We start from the raw sequence: 25,924 nt of genomic DNA on the forward strand, positions 1-25,924 counted from the left end.
TCATCTTTACTTTAGTTCATAGTTCTGGCCAAAAATAACTGTAAGAAGGAAGTTATTTGAACTTTTAAAAAACTAGAGTTACATCTTGCTATTTAAAAACGTCAAATACTAATTTGTTGATACTTTTATTCGTTTAAGTCTGCCCGGTATAGAGTGAAGTCTGTTATTTCAAGTAAAATGAAAGTAGAACTTCATTCTACTAGTAATGGTTCTTGTATTCGTTATGCACCATAACCTGGAATATTATGTATGTACTCATGTAAACCTATTTTTTACTTTCTTTCTTTTTACCATGAAATTTCTTGTTTCAAATGAAAAAAAAACAGCAACCCCCCAAAAAACTTATACAGCCTGCAATAGTATTTCTATTTTATTGATTGGAAAACTGAGAAACAAATTTCATGTGCTGAGTCAAGACCAGTCTGTGATGGACCTGGGTACAAAGCTTGGATTTTTCAGACTTCTTTTCCCCCATGACTCATCTTGTGTTCCAATCAGTAAAGTGAAACTTCCCTTTCTCTTTTCCTTAATTTTTCCTTAAACTTTGTATAATAATCATAACTTACTGAAAGATCCCTGTAATGTACTGTGAGCTGATGCATACTTAACATGGGACATGGTGAGTGTGGACCAGGGAGGGTGAGGTCTGACTGCAGAGGATCAGGAGTCCTGCCAAAGGTGTAGCTGAGGTCAGGCTTTTGTGTTCCCTGCAGTGCCCATACTCTGTGTGGGAGGTTTGAAGTTAACCCTGTCTTTCTCTGCTTCTAACTTACATTTTAAGTTTTCTCATTCGCTTGTGGAAATTGGCTTTCCTCTAACTGGTTCCATAGTGGGGATTTTGATGTAAATTAATCACATCTGTACTGATGGCGCTTGCTAGAATTGTCATGGTTCTTTAACACATGATTTTTGGAAGACAGACAGTATTTTATAGGACTACCAGATCCTTCTTTCATCAGTCTTTGACAGTGCCCAGTGCAAGATATTTATAGAAAGAAATAGGCTAAGGCGGGGCAGGGGTATGATGGGACAGGGGATCCTTCTCACACAACTTTTCCAATTGTAAGATCCAGCCAGATTCAGATTGCATAGGAGCCATTATCCATGATAGGTCTAGTTACCACTATTAATTTTTTTAGTCCTCTTCTGAAGTTATTCATAGCTTTTGACCCACAACATCCTAGTGACAGGTTCCACAACTAGGCATTTCTTGAGAAAGAATCTGTTCTCTTAATGTTAAAGTTGGTTCCTTATAATTTTATTAAGAGTCAGTTTGTTCCTGTGTTATTGTTCCCTCCTCATCTTCTCCATACCATTCATGGAGACCTCTGTCATAACTTCCTTTATTTGTGTTTAGATAGTCTAATCACTGTTCCCTTGCAGAGAAGTTTTATTTCTCTTTTTGTTTTCCGAGTCTCTCTTTTTCTGGTTCTCTTTCTGGAGGGAAAGGTTAGAGCTCAGTAGTAGTTTTTACTTATTCTGATCATATAGTCTGCAGGCTGTTTAAAATTGTGTATTACTTCCTTGAAAGGATTTTACCCTTTCAGTTCCTTTTAAATTTCCTTTTAATAAGAGTATTTTATAAGCAATTTTTGTTTCTTAAACTGAATCAGTACTCTGATTGCATTTTATAACTTTTTATCATTTATATTCTCACACTTAATTACATAAGAGCTCTGTGGCAAACATATTATTTATAAATGATTTAGAGCACTTTGGTTTTGAACAGTATGTAGCCTCTGGGAGCAATGAAGGAGCCAGCACTATGTGACTTGTCAGCCTTATGGGGGTCTTCTGGTATTTCAGGCTAGACTGTTAATAATTTATGGACCCCACATGGAGAAATCCTAATCTAACATACATGGGATTTTGTGCTCCATAGTCTTACTGTATTTCAGGAAATTTTATCCTGTTGTCTTAGGTATGGCCCAGAATATTTTGTGCTGATTAGGAAGGCCATCTAAGAACTGAAGCAGAGTTCAAGTTATTCATGGCTGGTCTGAAAATAATTTTAAAAAGATCTTAGTGGATATGTGCTCATTTTTTCCCTTCAGTTCCATTCAGTTTCCCAGAGTATTTCTGAGGCATTATTAGGGTTGTTTGCACTTCATCATATGTACAATGCAAAACAAACTACATGCATAGTTAGGCCCAGCTCTATAATCTGAAGCAACCATTCTGATGCTGAGCACATAGTAGCTTTGGTCGTGGCATAAATTTCGATTACAAATACACATTTGAGATGCAATAAATGGCATGAATGGTGAAATTTTGTCTGCACAGAGGTCAGTGCCAAACCCCTTGTTTGGTTTTATTGGGATCAGAATTCTATCTCCAATGTTTTTGCTGCTTTGGATTGAGACAATGTGTATTAAATTAATTAAAACACAGAGATGCTTTGAAACAATAGAATACTAATTTATTTCCACAATTGTCAGTTGTATGGATTATGCAGGAGGGAAAGCAGCTAAGACATGCTGACTTATTTAGGACATCTAAGAAGGGAGCACGCAGTTAAAAAATACATACATCCAAAGTACAAGATTAGGTATAAACAAAATGTTTCTGGACAGTAATGAAGTAACAACTTCAATTGTTCATTTTCTGGTACTAATACCTAATTATTACACAACAACCAGAAAACAAATCAGCTGCAGGTTTTTTGTTGAAATTAGGAGAGAGACCATATGGGATTTTTATTACCCCATTCATGCAAACATACCTTATGCCAGGTACAAGCAAATAGTACATAATCAGAAAGCAATGTCAGGGAGACTGTGGCCTGCTGGATTCAAGAGCAAATTTCAGATCATCTACTGTATGTAGTACTCCTGAAATTATTTCAGTGCTGCCAGTGAAAGATTTATATACCTGTGGTTATTGATGTTTGTATAAAGCTGTTGCTCGTGTGTTTTTCTATTTAAACTCTCTTTTCAGATGTATTCCTTACAGCTAGAAGAATCTTTTAGAAGCACCACTGAAAATTTAAAAATACCTATTTGTTGATCTTTCCAGACCTATAACTAAAGAAGCCTTTATTCTCTCACTTCAGAGCCATCTCTTTGCCTACAAAAATTAATACACATCTTGACCTTTGACGTTCTTCATTGTTAGTTACCCGAAATTAATCTTTCCTTATAGTTATAGGATAAGTTTCAAGTGCCATGTAAGTGTCTCCCAAAACAAATGCAGGTGCTAAACCCCATTGAAGTTACTAGATAAACTCTGAATTCCCAATCTTAACAAGAGATCTTCTTTCGTGGCAGAGGAATTGGTTTTTGGCAGAGAGATTTGTTTATTGCGGCGGGACTTACACAATAAGGCTACATCTAGGCTGATGCAGCCAGGGAACATTCCTGGACACTGGCACCGGATCCTCTGTGCTGTTGAATACTTAGCACATTTCATGGTCCTAGCTTCTGCCAATTAACACTCTCCCAAACAGTTCCTAAGCGTGGTTCAAGAGTTTAGCATGGTCAAGGGCCTGTTTGCAATTGGCAGTTTGGCAAAAGCCATCCAGTATGGGAAGATTAAATAGTATGGCTGCAGACATCTTCTTTGACAGCTGGCCTCAGTTTAAAAAAGAGTGATCTGGACACATTTGATTTTCTAGTGTATACATAGCTGTACAGTAGTAGAGCTGTGAAAGCAAGAGGTACAGTGTTCTTACTCTTATGCTGCCGTTTATAACTGTAGCTGAGCGTTGAATTAGACCTGGTTTTGCTGGGACACAGCTTGTTTCAGAAGTCTCAGACAGAATTTGAGGGCTTAAGGAATGTCAGTAATTTCCATACACATCTGATACTGTTATTTGAACCATCAGCTGAACACATGCATAGCAGGCTCCGTACTTCTCAAACATTTGAAGCCTCCTGAGCCCATTCAGCACCAGTGGATCTATAGATGTATAGGAAACTAAAGTTACTTTTAATGTGTGTTATGTAAGAAGCAAGGTGGCATGCTTTGCATGTATAGGTTATTTTTACAGAGTATACAATAAAAATTATATGTCCCTTCTTGACAGTCCTCACTATGTATGTGCTGTGTACCAATTTCCTCACATTTCTGCTCATATAGGCTCATGAATGCTTATGCTGGCTCGTAAAAACCACATTCCTCCAGAACTTGTTTGCATTGCTCCCCACTATAGTTTTTTTCTTTAGCTTTTGCATTTTTAGCCTTGAAGAATTACTATTTTTGTCATTGTCCATATCATTGCTGTACGATGTGCACAGTTAAAGTCCCCAAACTAATCCCTTGCTAGGAAAGTGTTCTCAGTCAATGGGGTTTATTTTTTTGTTTCCCTTTCATAAATTTGATTCAGGACCTGTCATTTGTGTAGTTTGTGTGACAAAGTAAATCTAAGAAAATAGATGACAGAATTTCCTTTGCCAGCTACTTGCATTAAAATCAGATTTGAAATGTGGAAACCATTTTTACAAACACAAATTCCAGCCCCAAAAATATAGACAAAACTTTTTCACTGTATATCTCACTCTACCATTCTTTTCTGCCGGTGTGAGATTCTTTCTGAAATATCCACTTTTGTAGCTCAATGCCACCAAAACCATTAATAAGGAAACTGTCTGGGAAAATATTTTTTGCCTACCATCTTCATCTTCTGTGGGTTTCATTTTGAGATAAAATTTAATTGTTAACCATGGAACTTGCAAAATTTGATGAATACTCGTTTTAAAGGAAAAATTAGTATCTGAGATACCCAAAAACCTCTCAAATGTTGCATGCATGCTTAGAGACCATAATGCCCTGGAAAAGCATCTAGAATATGTGAGAGTGGCCTGTTGGCTGAAGTTAGGTTTCCTGTTTCAAAACACATACGAACTAAACTGTATTAAACTATCCAACCTGCAGACGTTGGATACTTCTCAAACAAAAAAGCATTTAGAAACAAGCAATTATTTAACAGATGCTTGCCTCTTACTAGAATGTAGTTGTAACCTGAAAAATGACATGGAAATCCAGCACCTTTTTACTGAGTTTTGCCTGTGTCTTGTATGGTTATGGGTGCTTAATAAGCATCTGATACTTGTATCTCTAGAATGTCAGAGCTTGCCAGCATATCAAGACCAAGAAAACTCGCAGGTTTTTAAGTCCCAATATATACTATGGCTGTAAAGGAAAAGGTCTGTGAAATTTCTTTTAAGTAACAAAAGCATTTGTGGTGACATAGCTTGGTGATACTCATTTGGTATGTTTCACATAACCAGTGATTGGTGGGTTTTTTAGTTGTGATTAAACATTCTAGACTTATGCAGGAAATACCTCTGTACTTTTTCATCATACTATGTAATCCTTGTCATTGGCAAATTTACTGCATTTTCTGTAAACAAATCCAGGTGACATGGGTATTGACATCCATAATTAAAACTGAGTAAGATCTGGAAAGGAGGAAAATGGACTGAATTTGTTGTCATTGAAATAACAACAAAATTCTTAACTTTGGCTGAAAGCAGGGTTGGGAAATAACGTTGATTTGTCATAGCTTTTCTTGAGCAGGCAGTACTCGAAGTGCACTAAGTGCACTGTTGTGGTGTTGCTCAGTTGTTTTACCATAATCAGCATCCCTATCAAATCAAATCCCTTGATAGTGGTGTCATGTTTTTTCTTAATACACTTGTTCTTAAATGGCAATCAAAGATTTTAGAAAGTAAAAGGAAGTAGAAGAACATGTAAACAGAAATAGAAAATATCTCAGTAACATTTGCCAAATTTTTTTATTTATATTACGTCTACAGATGAAACTAGATGCCAGAGAAGAGTCACTGTATCAGACATTATTACTTATATTCCAGCTGCCGAGGAAAAATTTTGTCAGTAGCCTTTAGTAATATTTGGACCAAAAACACAGGGATGTGCAGCTTTCAGCATTTTGTACATTGTAGAGTGCAGCTTCTCTCACAGGTCCTCTGTTTCTGGAACGGTGTTGGAATCTGAAGGCTGAATGAACACTACAGGAATATTCTCGGATGTCCATCCTTTAGGAGTCCTATTGAAGGATCTTCTGGTAGCAAGAGGGTTTGCAAGGATCATGAATCTGGGATCATTTAGCATCAATAGATTATAATCTGGTACCTTGAATTTAACAAGCTTTGATGCTCTCTCAAAACCACCAAAGGGAGTAGCAACTCTGTAGATATTAAAGAAATAAAAGTAAAATGTGATTTTAAAAATACTTGTTTTCTTTTCCTCCCAGGAACTGAAAAGAACAAAGTCTATTCAAATGATAGACATTTTGTACAATTGCTTGTTTACATTTTCAAGCTTTTGGGGAAAATATTCTGATTGTTTTTCTGTCAAGTTCTCTAAGATCCAATTTATTTTCCCTTAGATAAAGCCTGAAGCCTTCTTGAAAACTCAAATGGACAGAAGAGCTGAGGGGAAAAGATGTTGCAAGAAAACCTTGTCATTGGTGAGTCAAAGCTTATTTTGTTGGAATCAGTTGGTAAGTCTGAAAACATGTTCAGTACATTCTCTCCAGCAGGTAATTAGTTTAGGAAGTTCTCACCCCATTTTCTCCTATCCCCAGTTGCATGTTCCTCCCCCTACGCTATATTTCAGCACCATATTGTTGTACCAGTTAGAATGTATGCAGTTTGTGCTATAAACTTGGGTCACTTAGGTGATCTGGCTTAAACAAAGACCCTTCAAAACAAAGGAGCATTTTGAAATACAAATTATTTCAGCAATCTGGTTTATATCATTATGCTCAAACAATTGTAGGAATACAAGGAAGGAGGCAGTAAAGCATAATGTGAAGCAGAAAGGAACGGCCAAAGACAACAGGCTCTGGAAAGGAGGGGAAGGGGTGAGGACTTCTTACACCAGCTTTGTTTCTGAAGAAAATGTTTCTGTAACTAAACCTTGAAACACTGGCTGAAATTGACCCCTAGTCTTTGGCCATTATTTTTCATGTTATTGAATGTAAATGTTCCCTCTGGCGATAAGCCTGAGAAACTAAAAGATAAAAAAAAAATGAACAGGAACTGTTACATGCATTTGCAATTTTTTTAAAACAACAGTATTTCCACATATCTCTCGTGATTCTTTTATATTTGTGGGTTTCTAGGCTGAATAAAAAAAAATGCCTGATTTTTTCTGTCATTTTTTCCATACTCCTTTGTATAAGCAAACATACTATTGTATGTGGTCTGCACTTTGATCAGCTGCATAACTTTGCTGGGATATATGCTATAGAGCCAGTTAAGAGTGTCAGATTTTTAAGCTACACGTGAGCACCTTATTTCTGCAAAGCTAGATACACAGTGGCATGCAAAAATGAATTTTTGTTGAAATGGAATTTCACCAGCCTTGGTACTTGTGTGTTTGGTACAAAGTGACAGATTTGCTGGTATATACTTCCATTGGCTCCAGTATTATAGCAGAAGCCTGGAGAAATTAACACCAACAGAAACTAAAAGAGATCATTTGAAGATCTGACTAAGAATTTCAGCAAGATAACTGTAGATAACACAAAACCTAGGGAGAATTAACCACACACACACACTCACAAAGAGATTAATTCAGAAAAATGAATCCCTGATGTAAAAGAAATGGTACTGCTCTGTCATTACACAGATAATTCACTGAATTTTGTTACAAGCAGCATTTGTTAAAGGGGATGGCGGTAACTCCAAAAGGTTAATCCTGTTAGACATAAAAAATTATGAAAGTTCTAGGCATGCACATTTACTGAGAGAAGAGCACTGCTTTGGATTAAGCTTTAAAATGTTTCTCAAATGAAAATGAGACAAGATTTTGCAGCAGCAGCCAGACCAAGCATTAAATTCTCTGCAGGTCAAAGGAAATTCTTTATAAAGTGCCTGTGGTATCAAGCTTTTCTTGTGAAACTGTCTCCTAGGTCACAATGTCAAACAGGGTATGCTATGATACTGATTAAAAATAATTGCTTGGTAATTGGCACAGTGCATGTAGTGATCTACATCTTACAGGATAATAAAGATTGGTTTAATTGCTGCTCTAATTATGATACACATTCTCACATTGTTGTAATATTTAATTCTCATCAATATGTAAATTAAAAGGATAATCAATATGAACATAATAATAATAGCTGTATAAAATGCAAAAGAATTCTATAGTGTAAAACATCCTCTTTGTAGTATTTTTGGGTTTTAAATACAGGATGTTTCAGTGGGTAACGGAAACAGGAGGGTGTTCTATGGAATTTCTGGTATCCTTTTGGGTGAAAAAACCCTCATGTAGTTCCTACACAAAGTCTGGCCTCAAAGAATTATGCATTCCTGTGTGCTAGGCAGAAGCACATGATGATCAACATAAAGGAGAGTGCAGTAACTGGCTAATAGAGGTTAATTTTCCTTTACAGCAGCAGTATATTTTTGTGAGCAATAACCTGTCTGACAACATGGTATTGTAATGACCTGTGTTGTGTGTACATCAACTGTATCACTTGAGCTCTGATTCATTGTATAGAAGCCTAAAATGCATGTGTGAAAAATTCCAGTAGTCATTGCTCATAATATGGGTGGAAATGCTGGTTCAGAGCCATAGGAAGTGGCATCAGGAAGTGTAAGAGATTGTTTAATATTCACTTTGCATATTCCTAAAAAGTAGGTGTGTGATTTAACAATAGTAGGCCCAATCTTATTTATTTTTAGCTGTTGTTTTAGCAGGGCTTTTTTTTCCTGCAGTCTTTCTTATTGAACATTATATTTTCCTAACGCAGGAGAGTACTTGTGGTTGATTATTTGGGAAAGTCTGAAGAAATGTTTTAACTGTATTGTATTAACACCTTCAATTAAATAATTACAAAAATGTGAGTTTCACATTTGAAAATGGACTCTCATTCTTAGAACATTCTGTTTATTGTTAATTCTTGTGAGAAAAGGAGACACATGAGCTAAGAACCTGACCCTGCAAAATACTCAGAGCTTCATGGTAGCTTAGTGCAAGAGCTAATGCCAGTTTCACAGAGGTACTTAGGTGCTAAGGAACTGGCTAAGCACCCAGCTTCCACTTATCTCACATCAGTTCAAGTTAGCACCCAAAATTCCTTTGAGGCTCTGGTCCTCAGCATTTTTACAATAGAGGTCAGAATCCATTAATCAATAAAAACAGAGCCCAGCCCAGATGGACTGGATTCCTGTAGTGTTTTTGAAACAGTAGTCTTTGGGAATTGAGAAAGCTGAGCAATAATTTATCTGGTAGGAGAGGCAGAACTAGTCAGACTTGCTTGTCTTACGGCTTGACTGAGTAAGATGTAGTGCTTTGTATGTTACTCATAATCCTACCTTTGCATTTTATCCAGCTCCAAGAAAGCAGATGGAATAAAGGTACTAAAATTTAGCTAATACTACAAACTCCTCAAGAAATGTAGATTCATGGTGTCTTTCCCACAGGTGATTACTGGGTGCTTCCACACTGGTAAAAGAGGCAGGAAAATTTTTCACTAGTAAATAGTTCTTCAATCCTGATAGGAATTAATGTCCTAGAAAAATCATATAGCATTTCTCTGCTAGAACAGATTCATTTTCATCTAGGAGGAGGAAGGGTAGCTTGGTCTGAACAGTATATTCAGAGAGCTTCAGAACCCAGTTTCTCTGATTATGCACTCTGTCTAGTGCTATGTGCTGTTAAACCATTGCTGGCTGTCACACAGAAAGCCTTGCCTCAGAAGGCAAATGCACTTGACATTTGCTCCCACTGCTTATTCATTCATTGACCTGCCAGCATTGCAATGTCCCTGCAGCATAAAATGTGTTGCCTCCTCATTGGTGGGGAAAAAAACCACCTGAATGCTGTTTAGTGCTGAATATACCTTTAGGCCATGCATCTGTGTGTCTTTTCCAACACATCAGGCATCCCTAGCTGCTGAAGTTGTGTTGCTTTTACAGATATTTTTGGAACAAGGAAAGCTGAAAGGAACCTGAATATGACCTGTAAAGTCTGAGTGCTGTTTTAACAGATACCACTGAATGAGCTAGGAATAATCTCGGGCCGTTTCCTTTGCATCACACTTACTGTTAACCACACCCCCTCCTGACTAATGATGACTGTACCAGTATTTTGCAGGAAAACAAACATAATGACATTTTACTGAATGATGAAGCATGATAGAAAGCCTTGATTGATACCCTTACTGATAACAAAACGGTCCATTATATTGCACTTTAATTGCCTAATATAGTAGCAATTGCTTTCTCTCCAAGACTGCAATTAAAGAAGTCAAGGATGCTGTGACCTAGATGCACAGAATGACTTAGTAGGATCTAGACACAGAAGTCCAAAGAGAGGTATCTCACTCTGTGTGCAAAGTCCAAAGGCTGCTACATTCATGAGCTGCCTAATGTTTTCCTTATATAAATGATCAGATCTACCTTTATCTTAGCCATACTGGCAGCTGCACCTATCTTACACCAAAGCCCACCTGTGATTCTCTAATTAATAATCTTTTGCCTGAAATTCCTTGCTTGAAAACACATATATCCTACTGCAGCAATTGGCCAAATAGGCACTTTCACTCAAAATCCATGGTTATTAATGTTGAACCTTTTTGTCAAATAATAGTATAGTATGTCTGTGACTGGAGTTGTTCTGCAAGAGGTTTGGATCCTTTTCAGTCTGAGGGGATCTCTTTGTAAGAGTGGTCCTCACTGCTCACATACAGTGTTCCAGCAAAAGTACTACCCAGAAATGAAAAAAAAAAAAGTACTTGTTTTAGACAGTCTAGGACTCTTAGCATAGATGTCAGGCCACACAACTAATAGAGAAGTGTAGGTTCTGTTTCCTGCTCCTAAATCTGTTTGCTTAATTTACTGTAAGCAGTAGTTAAAGAAACTGCATTGAATGATCTGGGAACTCAGATGTAGGCCCCGGTTTCTCTTTCCCCAAGTGAGTTTCTTAATTGTTTATCTAGAAAAATATGTTTGTATTTTTGTAGCCCAAAGAGGTTTATTATTTCCTGTACTATGGCACAGGTCTTGATAAGGGAAGTGGAAAGTATTCCCACCTCTTCTGTGGAATAGCCAGAAACCATGTTTTTACACCTCACCTGAGGGTTGGATATTCTTGTAGAAATAAACTCACGTGACCATGTTCTAGGAAAATGATCTTTCCAAGAAATGAACCTTATTGCCTATACAAATGTTAAAAGAATATGTGACCCCTTCTCTGTTTTTGGAAAGGAAGACCTTAGTCTAGCCCTGATCTGAAGATAGGCAGACAGAGCTAAGTGCTGATGGCCTTAGCAAAGAGAAATTTAAGGCACAATTAGCCTTCTCTAGAATGTCTTCTGTTGATTAGTTTGGCAAGCAGTGTGCTGTCTATTTTGAATCCCATAATCAGACACCCCACTTTGGTGTGCATTTTTAGGAGTGTAGATACCTAAGTCATGGCTGTGAAGTGCTCTCCAGGAGGCTTGTGTCTTGAGTTTCGATTTTGCAAATTCTCAATGTATTCTCAATAAATCTGAATGTACTGTATGTAACAGCTTTTCTAGGTCCACCGGGCATCTTTATTTTCTTCTGGATGTGGATTTTTTCCACGACAAGGAGAGTTGGTGGGTTATATTTATATGCCTTGTGTTTTGGATTTAGCAGTTTCACAATCTGGATCTGGATTTATGTGCCACGTTGTAGGTTGTTATGGCAGTTACAAGGGAGAATATTGACCTTTCCCTTACATGAATGCATGTGTTTAAGAAATTTGGACTGTGTTAAGCCACAGATCTGCCATGTTGTACAAAGAGAAAAGCATGACAGAAAGAAATCCAGACAGTTAATATTGTAAAGAGGACAACTAACAGAGAATATGGTACCACAGAGCAGCTAAAACTCCACAAAGAAGCCATCATATACCGTCCCAAGACATATAGCCCTATTAATGGGGCCTCTGTGCCCTGTCTGATCCTGTCTTTCACAGCAGCAACTCGTATGCTGGACTTAGAATCTTTCTTGTGAGAGGGAGAACGGATTCTGTCTCTATTCCATGTATATGTATCTTGGGTTGGCTTTTTTTGTTGTTTTGTTCTGTGTTTTTTTTTTCCAGTTACAATTGCCATAGTACATAAACTGTGCTCTTACTGTTCCAGTGTTAGCAGCTGTGGCACATCTCTCTGACTTGTATTTGTTATTTTGTTTGCTGGAAAGAGGGTGCTACATAGACTTAGTTATTAACATGGCAATGTATATTGCTGTTAGGAAATCAGAATTAGTGTAGTGTCTGCGGTGCCAGTTTTGACATTGAATTGTGTGATTTTTTCAGTCCTTGTACTCATAGCTGGGGCTCACTTCAACGGCAGGAACTCAAGTGGTGTTTGTGGTATTTTTCTCGAAGTTTATATTGCCATGAGCCATTTTGTTTTTCAATAGATTTCTGTGTGGTGTTTTGAGGAAGGGGTTTGTTTTGGCTCAGCTATCTGGAACTCAGCAGCAGTTATTCAGAGAAAAATTATCCTTAATTTCAATAAATAAAGATAATGTGAATCGTATGAATGAAAGCAAAAGACGTGAGTATGTGTTTTAAAACTTCCAGAATAGTTCAAAACCCTGTGTTGTCCATGTATCTAGAAGTTCTACTGAAAGCCTTAGTATACTAGTTACTATGTAAATAACTTCACTCTCAGATCCCCTTCTACTTTTAAGTGCTTTTAAAGTCTTTTTGTAATGTTTTAATGTTGTTAATTTGTTGCCAAATGCAATTAAATATGCAGTCTGCTAAGTATTTGTTGTGAGGGATTGGTTGATGGATAAAGTTCATTGTACTATCATTGCCTAAAAGAAAAAACATGTGAGTTGTATTAAAAATACCCAACAGTGTTTTTCGTTGTACTGCTTACAAAGTTTTGATTGAGTTTCCCTGATACATCTTAAAATCCTGTGCCAATTAAGTCAACAACAGAAATACTGAAAAGAGTTAAGTGTTGCTATAGCTCATGTTTCCCATTTATTGAGTACACTGGATTATGATTCTTTCTTTCTTTCTGTCAATGTTTTCAATAATTCATCGTACATTCCTAGTTCTGCAAATGAGTTTTGGGGCCATACTTCAGAGAGATACTAGTTCCCTCCTTAATGCTGTTATTTGCCACTTGTAAGTTGTATGAGTGTTCATGTTTATGGATATACTTGCAAACACAGGTGGTAGATTTTTTTGCAGCTGGTGGAAACATTTCATTTCACAGTAATTTTTCTCTGCACTGTAAAATTCAGTGTCCATTCAGAATTACCTGTTAAAGCTTCTGTAGTCAGGCAGCTCTGGCTTTGCTTCAGGTTTAAAAAGTTTAGGATACAAAGCTTCCAGCAGCTCTGGATCATCCCTAATGGCTTCTATCCAGGGAGACTGATAATACTTTGGCACAGAAGTAGTGTTGAACTTTTCAGGAGGAATTTCTTTCAGTGGTCCAGAATATCCTGCAAGGCAATCAAGGCAAGACCATTATAATACTACTTTGTGTTTTCTGCTTCCTTGCCACCATCCTATATAACTAGGAACTAACATACAGGTATTTCGCTGTTAAGTAAAATGAACGATTGGATGAAGTCACCTGGCCAAAGCGACACAGAAACAGAAAGCTGGCAGTGGCCATTTGTAGCCTTTCAGATAACGGCTCCAAAGTATTCTACCTTCTTTTGATGCTAAGTTTGTATTAGTTTTACATAAATTTGTTTCTATCCTTATAAACGTTTGTTTGAAACCAGACTACAGCTACAGAGCCCTTGAGCTGAATTAACAAAAAGATTTTAAAAACAGCCTTTTGTTTAAAACTAAGTTAATTCTATAGTCTTTGAGTGACATTTCCCAAAAGTGTTAAAAGGAGTTAGGATCACCGCCATTACAGTGGAGTTTTTGCCTTTGCCCCTGGCTTAGATGCTGTAAATGTCCTACCTACTTGGTTCTCTGGTCCTTTTCATGATCTGAAAAAGTGAAGAATCGGTTGTTTTCTCTGCATAATCATCTGAGGATCAGGCTCTGATCAGAATTTTATTAAATAAATAAATTCCGTATTCTGTGTGATTTCTTCTAAAGCCAAGTACAGTATGGCAGGAATAAATAGGGGAGGGGGGATGAAGCCAGACTTTAATGTACAATCTTAAGAATTAAAACCAGTGAAGGATTAACCAGTTATGCGTTATACTATTTATTTGAAAAACAAGGGAATTATGTTCTACCCTTTTATCATCTTTGTTACTGCTGTTTCCTTCTATAAGCTTAAAAACCACTTCTGATTGCATATCTACTCCTTTTGCCAGACCTTTTTTGCCTAAGAAAAGGTTTGAAGATTTCTGTCATGTCTTAGCAATAGAAATTACCCCTGTTGACATTGTATTTGACCAATGGATGCACAGAGCCTTAGCAGTCACTAACAGAGTAGCATTGACCTAGTTTGCATAGACTGGAAAAGGTCTGCACAAAACATGCATTGAGTAATTCTGAACAAAGAATGAATTTGTAAAAAACAGTCTGCTCATGGATAATTCATAAACAGGAAGAAGGGCTATATCACTGAATAAATTAGTTAAAACAAATTAGCCTTCTCTAGTCTTTAAAGAATACCAAAAAAGGCCTTCTTTTAACTCACTGCTTTAAATAAAGAAAACAGTACCCTCACAGTTAGGGACTTAAAGAAGAACAGTTTATGCAGCCACAGGCAAATTCCTTTTTAAGTCACCCCTCTGTAAAGGTTTCTAGCAAAACTTACATGACTTCAGTTTTACATTTGTAGGTAATTAAACTACAATGGCCAGCTTTCAGACTGTTGATCATATTAGAAACAAAGGTTTGGCAAAGAAAAGTCAGTATATTAATCTGGTTTTAAATCTGAGGATCTGTTCCTCAATGTTTGTAAGACCAGTAAATATAGAAGCAGTCTCTCTTGATATTATTGTATTGTTTTCAGTTTAGGCAGAAGTAGTACAAAAGGCGTATCAAATCGTTAAAAATTAACAGAAGCGACTGAAGAGCACCACTTTACGTTTCTGTGGGAGATTCTGATTACTTATCTGACTAAAATTTATTGATTTCTGATAGTGAGTCCATTAACAAATTCTTGTTGAAGATACTGTTTTATGAAGAGGTCCTTCCTCTGCTGTGAAATGAGAACTAAATATATTTAATGTCTGTAAACTCATATATTACCTGGGGCGATGTTGTCAGGATGTGGTGGGCTCCGGGGATCAGGTGTATTAGGAGGTGTCATTGGGGCATGCTGGGGAATTCCTTCCACACTGAGGCCATCCATTTTAACGCTCTGTATGGGCTCTCCGCGCTGCATTCAAATAGAAATAGATATTATTGACAGCACATGAAAAAAAAACCCTCTGTGATTCTTTCTTGAGGGTTGGAGTGATGCTGCAGTTCACAACCCAAATCGAAGACCCATGGTGTGCTATCCAAAGGCATACTGTCCTGATGTTTGGTACCCTGTTTGCTAGATAGCACTCCCCAGATTTTCTGGCCCTCAGCCAAAAGGTGAAACAGTTTCACAACTCTCTTACATTGGCTATGTAAGCAAAAGAGAATAATTTTTCAGTGTTAAGAATGATATCCCAGCACAATTTTAAATGTCTGCATTACACGTGTGTGAACGCTTTATTGAAAGGATCGAATGTGTTGTGAGCTAGGTCAAGATGACTAAAGCCTTATAACTATCCAGCTGAATTGTCTGACCTTTTCCAACGTTTTGAATATTTAAATATTGATATCCAGTCTACAAAGAGAGTTCACTTCTGCTTACACCAATCATCACAAAATCTACCTGTGCATATGGGCTCTGTGGTTCACAGCGAACTTTGGCAGAGGGGCCCATAAAATGTGTCCCCTGGATCACTAGGCAGTAGAAGCTGTTATGTGCCAGACAGAGCACCCTTGCTACCCAAAGATTCAAGAAATACGGCAAGTTTGAGCCATGTGAGTTTCAAAGCACTGATTCTTCAAAGCGGCTCTTCCACTATCAGTTGTAAATTCACTGCATTTGTTGAATTGCCTTTGGGATTTTCTTTTCCGTTATTTGTAATAGAAATAACAACTTCACTGCAGGTCACTTTCTGGGGATCTGTGATATGCTGTTATTTTCCACCCTCCGATCAGGTCATCAGTTCTAAGGAAACATCCAAAGGCTTAATCATTGTTGCATAAATATAGAGTCTCATAAGAAGTCAGTATCTTATTTTAGCTATGACACATAGGCTAAAAGCAATTTAAATATAGACTGTGTTAGAGCAAGAGTTTCTTAAAGTAAGAAAGCAAGCAAATAATACTTGTTTAAAATTGAAACAAAAAAAGATCAAGGCCATCCTTAAGTATGGTAGAATGATTAATTTTGACAGGCAGAATCATAAAGATGGTGAAGACAACACCCGTGTTGGCTAAGTAGGCATTTAAAGGAGTGGAACAGAAACCAAAGAAGCATCATTTTTTCATGTGTCAGCATGTCATACTGACTGTACAGCATGTGTACTTTATGTGTTTTGGTGGGAAGCAGTAGACTAGAGGGGAACCGATCTGTCAGACTGTAGCAAAAGCATGGAACTGGACACAGAAACTGATGAGTTTGAGTTACTCAGATTTTTTTTATACAAGGTTTCTTTTGTGCAGATTTATTTTAAAAAGTCAGATTTATCAAAACTCAAACCTGATCCCATTTGATCCCTGTGGAATTTAATTTCCACTGAGTGACCAACTAAAGAAGTTTAAAATACCTGTACCATAAAAAAAGAAACTTATTTTTTTTCTTCTATAACATGGGATATTAAGACATACTTTTCTTCCTGAGTAAAGTTATTTTTTTTGTATGGGAAATATAAAGGCCACAGAATTACAAATGTATTTACCTTAACAGTCAATGAAGCATAGAGAATTCCTTCTTCAGGAAGAGAGAACAGAAATATTTTAGAGATTTCAGCTGTAATCTTGGAAATACTGAACTCAGCTCCAGTAATCCTCTCCCTGACTGTTGTGAGGTCCCTGAACATTTTGGTTAGCATGGAAGTGGTAAATTGCAAATGTGTCTTTTTTGTGTGTGCTCCCAAAGCCTCATTATGAGATACAACTAGACAAAGAGTTTCCTTAAGAGTCAACAAGTTGCATTCATTTTATTGCTTATGATTAATATACAAGTGTGTGGGTACTTTCTTTAGTAAAATATACAAAATTATTTCTACAAGAAGTATTTCCTAGATGAATTAATAATAAATAACTTTTGTAGCACTTTTTTACTTTCATCTTCAAAGCATCGTAAAAGTACGGGGGTGAATTCCACTTCTTAGTCATGTACCTTTGTATCTGGAATCAGTGAGGGTGCGCAGATATAGCAGAGAAGCAGAATTTAATACAGTACTGGAATTAGAGGGGCTGCTTGTGTGCTGTTTTAGACTGGGCATAGAGTATTCACATTCAAATAACTAAACATTGCAGTGCATTGGAGAATTAGTTAAAATTTATGAATGTTGTTGTTCCTATTGTCAGAGGTTAAAGAAAAGGTATAAATATTTTGCAAAGGCTGCAGATGAGACAGGCGCCAGGTGCATTTGGTTCCTGCCATGAGGATGCCCAGGGTATCACTACTGCTTTAACCCTGTTGCTGAAGGACTAGTTTAAACAAAAATTGTCCTTTTTCTCCGTGTTGAGATAGGGAGGCCAGGAGTGTATTAGTGCCAGTTGTGAGAGTCATTTTGCTGCCTGGGAACTGAGTTGAGACCACCAACATATTTTAATAAAAATACTTACTGGTTGCATGAAACAGACTCTCATTTCTTCCAACCTTTCAATATCATTAACTAGTTAATTTTCAATAGTCAATGAGCCAATTATTACAAGATAAGAACTCTGATCACTAGTAACCTGAATCAGGTTTGAATGAGAATGATTTGTAGCTGATGTCCTTAAGTATTAAGGCTTTCAGATTTTTTATTTCTGTAGGAGCTCAATAAAATACAAATGGCTGACTTCATGTTAGCCTCATTCTAGTACAGAATTTTGCTTTTATTCTTCCTGAAACTACAAATTAATCATGCACAGTCTGTATCATGAGCACCAAGGAAACGCAAGCTAGTCTCACTGTGTTTCATTAGTAAGTTCTTACAAAATACTCACATTTCTTGGCTTGTTTGCTACGTAATGATAATTTTCATATGTGTATTTGTCAGATCTCCGTTGACGTCTCTTGAAGAGTCTTGCACCTCTGTTGCTGAGTGTTGATAGTTCCTCTACCATGATATCTCTGGGGGTGCTGACCTTTTTTCCAAGGTTTAAACTGGGTGAGACTGCAATACAATGGATAAATACATACCTCTGTTCTCTTAAATGCCTGATATTGCATACCCTACACCTGAAATCCAACAACATGTTAATGCATACTTAACTAATACATCGCATACAACTAATACATAGCTTCATATGGTGTTAGTGAAATTAATCATTCTTCCAGAATTTCGAAGGACAGTATTGAACACACAAACCTGTTTTGTCGAAGATGCTGAGCACCTCAAGCTCCACATTTACTTCAGTTGAATGACATTCAGCTGTTATCAAGATCAGGTCTATAATGTCCTACACACCATCTTTACAGCAGACTAGTAAAAACTAGCTTCTGCTGAAACCAGGAACAAAATTCCACCTGAACCCAGAGTTCTCACATCAAACCTTCAGTTAACTCTCTGTGTCCTGAATTGGACTGATGATCAGGTAACCCCTTTTAAACATACCGACCAGTTTCTTACTGCTTATAAACATTTTATTTTCAATTGTTCTTTAATATTATGTTTGCTTTTGAAATCCAGGGCACATTTTATACTTTTAAGGAAAGTTTGCATTAAAGTATCTATTAAATAGTATTTTAAAACTGTTTTTAAAGAAGCTTCAGAGTGAAGCTCAAGGTGTTGAAAACGAGAGCCCTAACAAAGAATTATAACATGCTTCTATGAATTGATACATTTAGAACATTTTTATTTTAATTCTCTCTAAGAGGAAACTGAATTACTAGATGCAATATTACTTTATTCCCTACTTGGGAAAAATTCCTGCTTTTTTTTTAGTGACCTCCTAGGGGATTTGAAAATGAAAATGCATAAGCAGGGGAAGGGGACATCAACTGGAACTGTAAATGGAGAGCGCTGGATGTCAGAAACGCTACTGATCATCCTTATGGTAATGTTCTGGAAACTGGGATGCGGGTGGCAATAAGCAAGCTGTTGCTTAGTGACCGAACTCTTTTACTAGATGTCCTCAACCTATACATAAAGCTTAAACCTTAGACTACAGTAACTTCAACACTAAATAGACTATTTTCTACTAATTTATTTCTACTTAGAAGTTTGTAGGATTTAACAAATGTAGCAATAATTAGATTGCATAGTAAACCCAGAATTTCTAATAAAATAATTGCTATTGCCACTTTAAAAATTAATGGTTTATTAATTGAAAGTGTTCTCAGTTTTTCATAAACTTCAGGAAGAAAACCAGGAAGAGCAGTGTACTTTGAGGATTGTATCAATGATCTAGTATGTTATTCAAAGTCACATTCTGTTGTTTCTTCAGTAATAAGACATTCTAATCTTCACATATTCTTATGGTCTACATGATTTAAAATTCTGAATTTGACATACATTTTAATGCATTAAAATGAAATGAAAGCAAATTATATGTAAGACACTGTATCTTGCTTTTGGAGTAAGCACACAGGAAGCCCAGTTTAAAATTAACATTACAAATTAATTAACTGCAGAAGATACTGCAAAGTTAATATTGCATATGCAGAGCTTCATTTTGGGTAAATGCCAAGTTCAACATAGCATATGTCTCATAGTAACTTTATGCTGGAAAAACAATGTGACTTGCTGACATTTAGGAAAACTTAATTGAGACAGGTATATTAAATACTTAGCTGAAGTTATAGACAACAGTTTTCCATATGGTAAATCAAACAAGTTTGTGGGGCCTGGGGCGCATCAATTTTGATCCAGTTACATTCATACTGATTTCAGTTGAATGTTTGCAATAGATTTAACTGGCGCAAAAGCAAGCTAACTGTATTGTCAGCTGGAGCATGCGCTTGTGCTTTAAAAATAGTACGCCCAGAGAATCCTAATAACCTCCTGTTGTTTAAGAGGTAGCTACAAAGCAGAGTGTTCTTAACATGGAAGAAAATGACTCAGCTTGCTCAATGTAGCTATATCAGTGACAGTAGTGGGGTTTTGGCTCTGTGGCTGAGATAAGTGCATTGGTTATTGGCCTGTGGCCCAAAATTTAGACCCACAAGTCATATTTTGATTTTATCATTTCTCAAGATTACTGCAGGGGTGTGGACTGTTGGATGGTTTTATATTAGTAAGTAGTAAGAAATTTACCCCTCAAATCAACAACATTTTCATGTAGGAAAAGCTTTTCTTCTTTGTACGCTGAGTGGGTAGTATGTACATCCTCAGAGTCTGGGGTGCCAAGGTGATTGCAGATCTCTGTCCAAACCACTCTTGTATTCTTCTGGGACACACTGGATGTTGCCTATTTTGGGCCTTGCTGTTCCCTAACATACAGACTGTTCTTGTTAATGTTAACTGAAGGCTCCAAGGTACTTTGTAACCCACAGTTGTGTACTGTTGTGTATCCAGGCAGGATCCCAAAAGCCTAAGTGTGAAGTTCATTTGAATCCCTTGCCAACTAAAATCTAATCATCTGTCTGGTTTTATGATGTGTCTAGGGATCGTTTCAGTGTCAGTGCAGAAAAGGTGATGAAGAATGAGAAAAGGAGGACATTTAGAGGATGATAGAACATCAGTGTCATAAATGGACAGTGTAAATTAACACTAGAAGTTTCATTCATAGTTTAATCCTAATCTTAACCTTTTAGCTTCATTTCTTAATATGTTCCTGCCAAGTCCTTCCTGTCCTATGCTTAAAATCATAACAGACTCTATTTAAATATGATTTATATAGTTCCTCCTGCATTCGCTGCCTAATCCCCCTTTAATCCTCCAGTTTACAATCTTCTAAATACCTTAATCTGGATCATAAATTTTAATTATGAATATCATATAGTATACTTATTGTTGTATCAGAAATAAGATTTTTTAACTATATCATGAAAGACAGTTAATCATGTAACTACGGAAGTATGCCTTTAAGAAATAGAGTAGAACTGGCCGTGAGATTTAGTGTAATTGATGGCTAACCTGATGAACTCTGAGGGCCTCCTTAAACATATGTATGTACATACATGTTTACCTCTACCAAGTAGCCTTAGAAATGTTATGATTAGTCCAAGTCTGCTAGTGAAAAACCGAGGGCTTGGGGAGGTCACTGTATCCACATGCTGATTTACTACTACAGGCTCTCTTCTGAGACCATAAAAGGGTTTACAGTTATTGTCTATTCCTGCAGCATTTTATGACATGTGGAACTTCTCTAAAACACAAAGTCACATCCCACAAGCCAACAGGAGATGTGGACTTCTACTTATTACCAGTCTTGCCCAGAGGTTGATATTCTTTGAGACTTGGCAGATTTTGTAAGTTATCCGCAACTGTTTCTGTTCTCAATGTCTTTTAACAAGGCATTTGAGATTCACTGTTTACCTGAAAGCATCATAATAAAGAGGGGCTGAAGTAAAAATGTAGTAGGTATGCTTTCTGTGTGTCATTTCAAGCTACCAGGGCTTAACGTTACAGAATCTTCTGTTATTGTTTACCTATGTTGTAGACAGTGCAGAATTTCATAAGCCTGTGAGGTTGGCTGAAACACTACATTTAATTTTTACCTTTCAATATCCCAGGCATCCAAAGAAGATGCAAAAATAGAATGCACACTTAAAGAGTTAGTATTGCCTTCAGTGGCCACATATCACAAGCATATCTTGTAGGATAAGCTGTCGTATCTGTGTGTATGGATCTAAACTTGACAGCAAATCTGATAATACGCAAATAATAAAAAGGACAGATTATAGGAGGCAAAGCATCAGCACAGATTATCCAATAACGCCAGTGATTTCAAGGACTGTATGGTAGATTTATTAATATTGCTATGAATAGTAGCAACATTTACCATGTGAAATGCCTAGTTCCAAACAAACGTATGAAAGACATTTCTTTTTTTCCCCTCAAGCTTACAGGCTATTTCAGACATATATAGTACTTTGGTTTACAATACCAAAAAATAATGTAGTAGTAATGAAATCTGTAAGGGCAGACTGGCTTTCAGACTTAAGTGTGTGGTCAGTGGAGAACAGAAAGAGGAAGAAGATATTTGCTTAGGAATAGAAATTACAGAAAAAAAACCTATGGAAATATTGTAAATTCTAGGATTGGGCACTGAAACTCCTAACAGATTTTTCTAAAAACTTTATGCCCCTTGTACTACTTTTCATGCAATCACAATGCTCAGTGAGGGAGTACAGAAACCGTCCCCAAATTCTTTGGAGCAAAAGCCTGCAAGAAAGATTTTCTGTACTAGAATTTAATGTTCAGTTTTATCCCATGTGAGGGGTATAACTTTCATAAATTCTAAATACTAATGGAGCTCCTTGGTTTTTCAGTGTGGCTTTTGGGGTGCTTATCACTTTTAAAAAACTGATCTTTTATGTAGATGGTAAAAAGGCTTCATGGGGAGTATTGGAAGGATCTCCAAAAGCATCCATCATATACCTAATGAAAGCCAAGGATATTTGTATTCCCAGCTGAGTTAATTGCTTCTTAAGTTGTCACGCTAGAAACATAGTTTTAAGAGCCTGTTTCAGAAAATCAAACTATACCTTCCTATAAGTGTCTGCATTTTCATCAACACAACAACATAAAAATGTAATTTTTTTTATATAAGATTAAGTGGTGGCTGCACATTAGAGAGAATTGCCAAATGCTCATAAAATTTGTTAGTTACAAAGATAAAGTTTGAGGAAGGAACAGAGATGTAAACATTTATTTCAAAAGTTTTTCTCATTCATATAAAAAAGCAGAGTGAAACAGCAAAATAGAGGATACAGATCAGCATGTTTCTTAATGATAGCCTTTTGAAATGGAATGAAGTCATGTTATTAACCCCAAATAATATTCTGAAAGTCTATCCTAGCAGAATGTACATCAGCTGTTAGATTACTTCATTCCTCCACAGCAGTTGTTCATCTGAAAATAGCTTTCAAATGAAAAGAGGCAACTACAAAAGGATTAGTTACGATAGGCAGCATGATACTCCCACAAGATTATTTATGGCAAAACACCCAGAGACAAATCTGTAAGAGAGTAAAACTCTATGATTAAAAAAAAAATGTATTAGGGAGGGCTAGAGGACATTGCATATACAGTAAGCTGGGTTTAGCGCTATACCATTTCTGTGTATTTCATCCATAATGGCTGATGCTTGTTGTTTCCTCTCTTTGACCATGGCAGAATGTGATAACATTGTGATTTTCTGATACGATTTTTCCTTGCTGAAAAAAAACAACACATTTTTACATTGTTTAGCCAACTTGCACAATTTGGCCAACTTTAATTTCTAACAGCCTGTTTAAAATGGCTGAATAGTGAAGTTAGTTATTTCTGATTTAGAAATACTGCAGTTTTAATTGTGCAAAATGCACTGGCAGTTCTTGCTTGCACACAGATGCTAGGACATATTCTGATGGATAGAAGATTTGAAGGAATGGACTTTGAGTTGGCTGCATAAATTCTGTAGCAAAAACAGTGTCAGTGGTTTAGGCCTTCTCACATCTACACATACTAAAAATGTAAATTGATAAACAATATTTTAATTACATCTTGGTTTATGATTTTAGAAACGCTACATTTTGACATTTCTTAATCTAATACTGAATTTGAGGAACTAAATGAGATGCTTTGTCATCTTTAAAGAAAGTGCATTTCTGACCAAGTAAAAAAATAAACATAATTTTAATTGCAGAGTCAAGAGGTTACATAAATGTCTTTTATATGACAGTTTGTAGGACAGACAGTCAATATATTTCAGGAAACAATGCACTTACCCTACTGTTTTGTTGTGCTGAAAAAAGCGATCTCAACCCTTTAGTTGAAGCTTCAGAAGTTAGTTATGTATGGGGATGACCTGCCTGGTCCAGGGTGGTTTCTACCCTTGTGCTTGGATCTGCATGGTACCTAGTACCGAGACAAACTGGGGGCTGACCCTCTTCAAAGGGATTGGCATCCAGCTGACATCAACTAGTTATATATAGAATCAAACACTCCAGCCACTCATATCTTCCTGGCAAAAGAAGAGAACAGAAAAGATTCAACTGCACCCACAACAAAGAGAGTTTATATCCCTTACAGAGCTTACTGGAAGATTTAATGGAATGCTCCTCTCGTACTCATACAGATCATCTCCTCATCACCTCTGAGAAGAATAATCTCTGTGTTATAACCAGGAAAGAGACATTTAAAATAAGGTGTTAAATATATGGATGGGCAAGACTATATCAGATGAGAATGGCATGGGCTAATCCTTTAGTGAAAGATGAAACCATGCTTCAGTGGCTAAAGTCAGTGGCAGATGGCTGATACACAAAGTGTGTTCTGAAAAGGAAAAGAAAACTTTTGGGGTATTATATGTGGTAGGGAGTAATTGCTCAAAAAGTACATGCCTTGCAAGCTGTTATTCAGAATCTCTTCATTTTTGTTGTGCATTAGGAACAGAAACCTGCAGTAATTTGCAACTTAGTAATATTCAGCATTCCAGGATACCATTGTATCAGGTTATCAAAGAAATGTGTGATATGTAGAGCACAGATATTTCATGACAGCAAGCAGCTTTGGACAGAAACAGTGGCAGAAGGAAATATTCCCTCATTACCCTCTTGTCTGAATGCAGCTAGCTGAATTATGGGGTTGTAAAAGCAAGATGAAGTTTTTGTATTTCTGATTTGGATTTGGGTTTGTTCGCAGAAGTTCCTTTTTCTTCTGGAAAATGGTGGTTTGTTTGGCTTGGACGATTGATCAGAAAGTTGCTTGGATCCTAATATGACAGGAGAAAGGAACTCTGACTGTAAGCGAAATCTGGAGTGTAATTAAATACGCCAACACAATGTGCATAACTTTTCAAGCAAGAAGCACTCTAAGACAGAGACAATGTATGTGCCTGATGCAATGTCCTAAAAGCCTGCCTGTCCAACCAAAAAATTGCATTACTTTTTCCTCAAGTTTTCTATTCCTAGGCTGAGCTTTGCAAAACATTTTTCTGAGATTCTGGGCGTCTCTGCCCCAAAGAGGTGTTTGTTTTAATCCTCGCTGTCAGGATTTACCTGCTGCTGTTACTCATTGGTAATTCTTTTCTAGTTTTTGTGCTTGGATCAGCCACTTTCAACAGAACCAGAAAGCACGGTCGAAGTCGTTCTTGAATCTTACGTATTCAACTAAAGGCCAAGATTGTTCTCAGTGCCTCATGACCAAGCTGTCAAGTGGGATTGCAGGACAGTCTGTGAAGGGTTCATACTACCCAGTATTTTCATTAATAACTTCAGTGAAGAAGTAGAGAACATCAGTTAAATGCCAGTCTAGGAAAATTACAGGTGATCTATAGGGAAGAATTTAAATGTTGAATTAACTATTTTTATCATCTTTAAGAAAGATATAAAGATGTCAAGAACTGAATAAAATCCAGCCAACACATGCTAAGGAATATTACCTGCAAGGAAAGAGTGAAAGAATTTTTTTTTTTTTGGCTTAGCACAGTCAAGAAGGAGGTGAATTGTGATGGCAGTCTCTTCATGTGGAAAATGAGTCTGTAATCTAGATTCCAATCTTCTTCACAAAGTCTGGAATAATAAGTAATTTTATATCAGAAATATAGACAACATATTATGAACTTTATTTCCTGGAGGGCCAGAACATTTAGCGATGTTGTGGAAGGAACATCCTTGGCAATTTTTTAAGGCAGGTAGTTTAGACATACTGGTCCTGCCTCATAGCTTGGGTATAAACTCAGTGACTGT

The 25,924-nt window shown here is 36.8% G+C and overlaps 1 protein-coding gene and 1 long non-coding RNA gene across 2 annotated transcripts in view; one reads left to right on the plus strand and one right to left on the minus strand.

Annotated features, from left to right (window-relative positions):
• Positions 1-25,924, plus strand: part of LOC129783849 (uncharacterized) — an 85,101-nt gene that overhangs the window by 9,335 nt on the left and 49,842 nt on the right. The window contains exon 2 of the long non-coding RNA XR_008745886.1: positions 6,350-6,430. This is a non-coding gene — a long non-coding RNA (uncharacterized LOC129783849). The remainder of the gene's footprint in view (positions 1-6,349; positions 6,431-25,924) is intronic.
• On the minus strand, positions 5,722-24,112 carry MYOZ2 (myozenin 2). The gene is made up of 6 exons (XM_005243129.2): positions 23,963-24,112; positions 23,307-23,410; positions 18,091-18,260; positions 15,136-15,265; positions 13,226-13,409; positions 5,722-6,148 (listed from the first exon to the last, which is right to left on the minus strand). Exons 2-6 carry the CDS (start codon positions 23,380-23,382, stop codon positions 5,917-5,919), a joined length of 792 nt encoding a protein of 263 aa, XP_005243186.1. The 5' UTR covers positions 23,383-23,410; positions 23,963-24,112; the 3' UTR covers positions 5,722-5,916.

Source organism: Falco peregrinus, chromosome 2 (genome assembly GCF_023634155.1).
Source record: "Falco peregrinus isolate bFalPer1 chromosome 2, bFalPer1.pri, whole genome shotgun sequence".
In the NCBI taxonomy this organism is placed as follows: domain Eukaryota; kingdom Metazoa; phylum Chordata; class Aves; order Falconiformes; family Falconidae; genus Falco; species Falco peregrinus.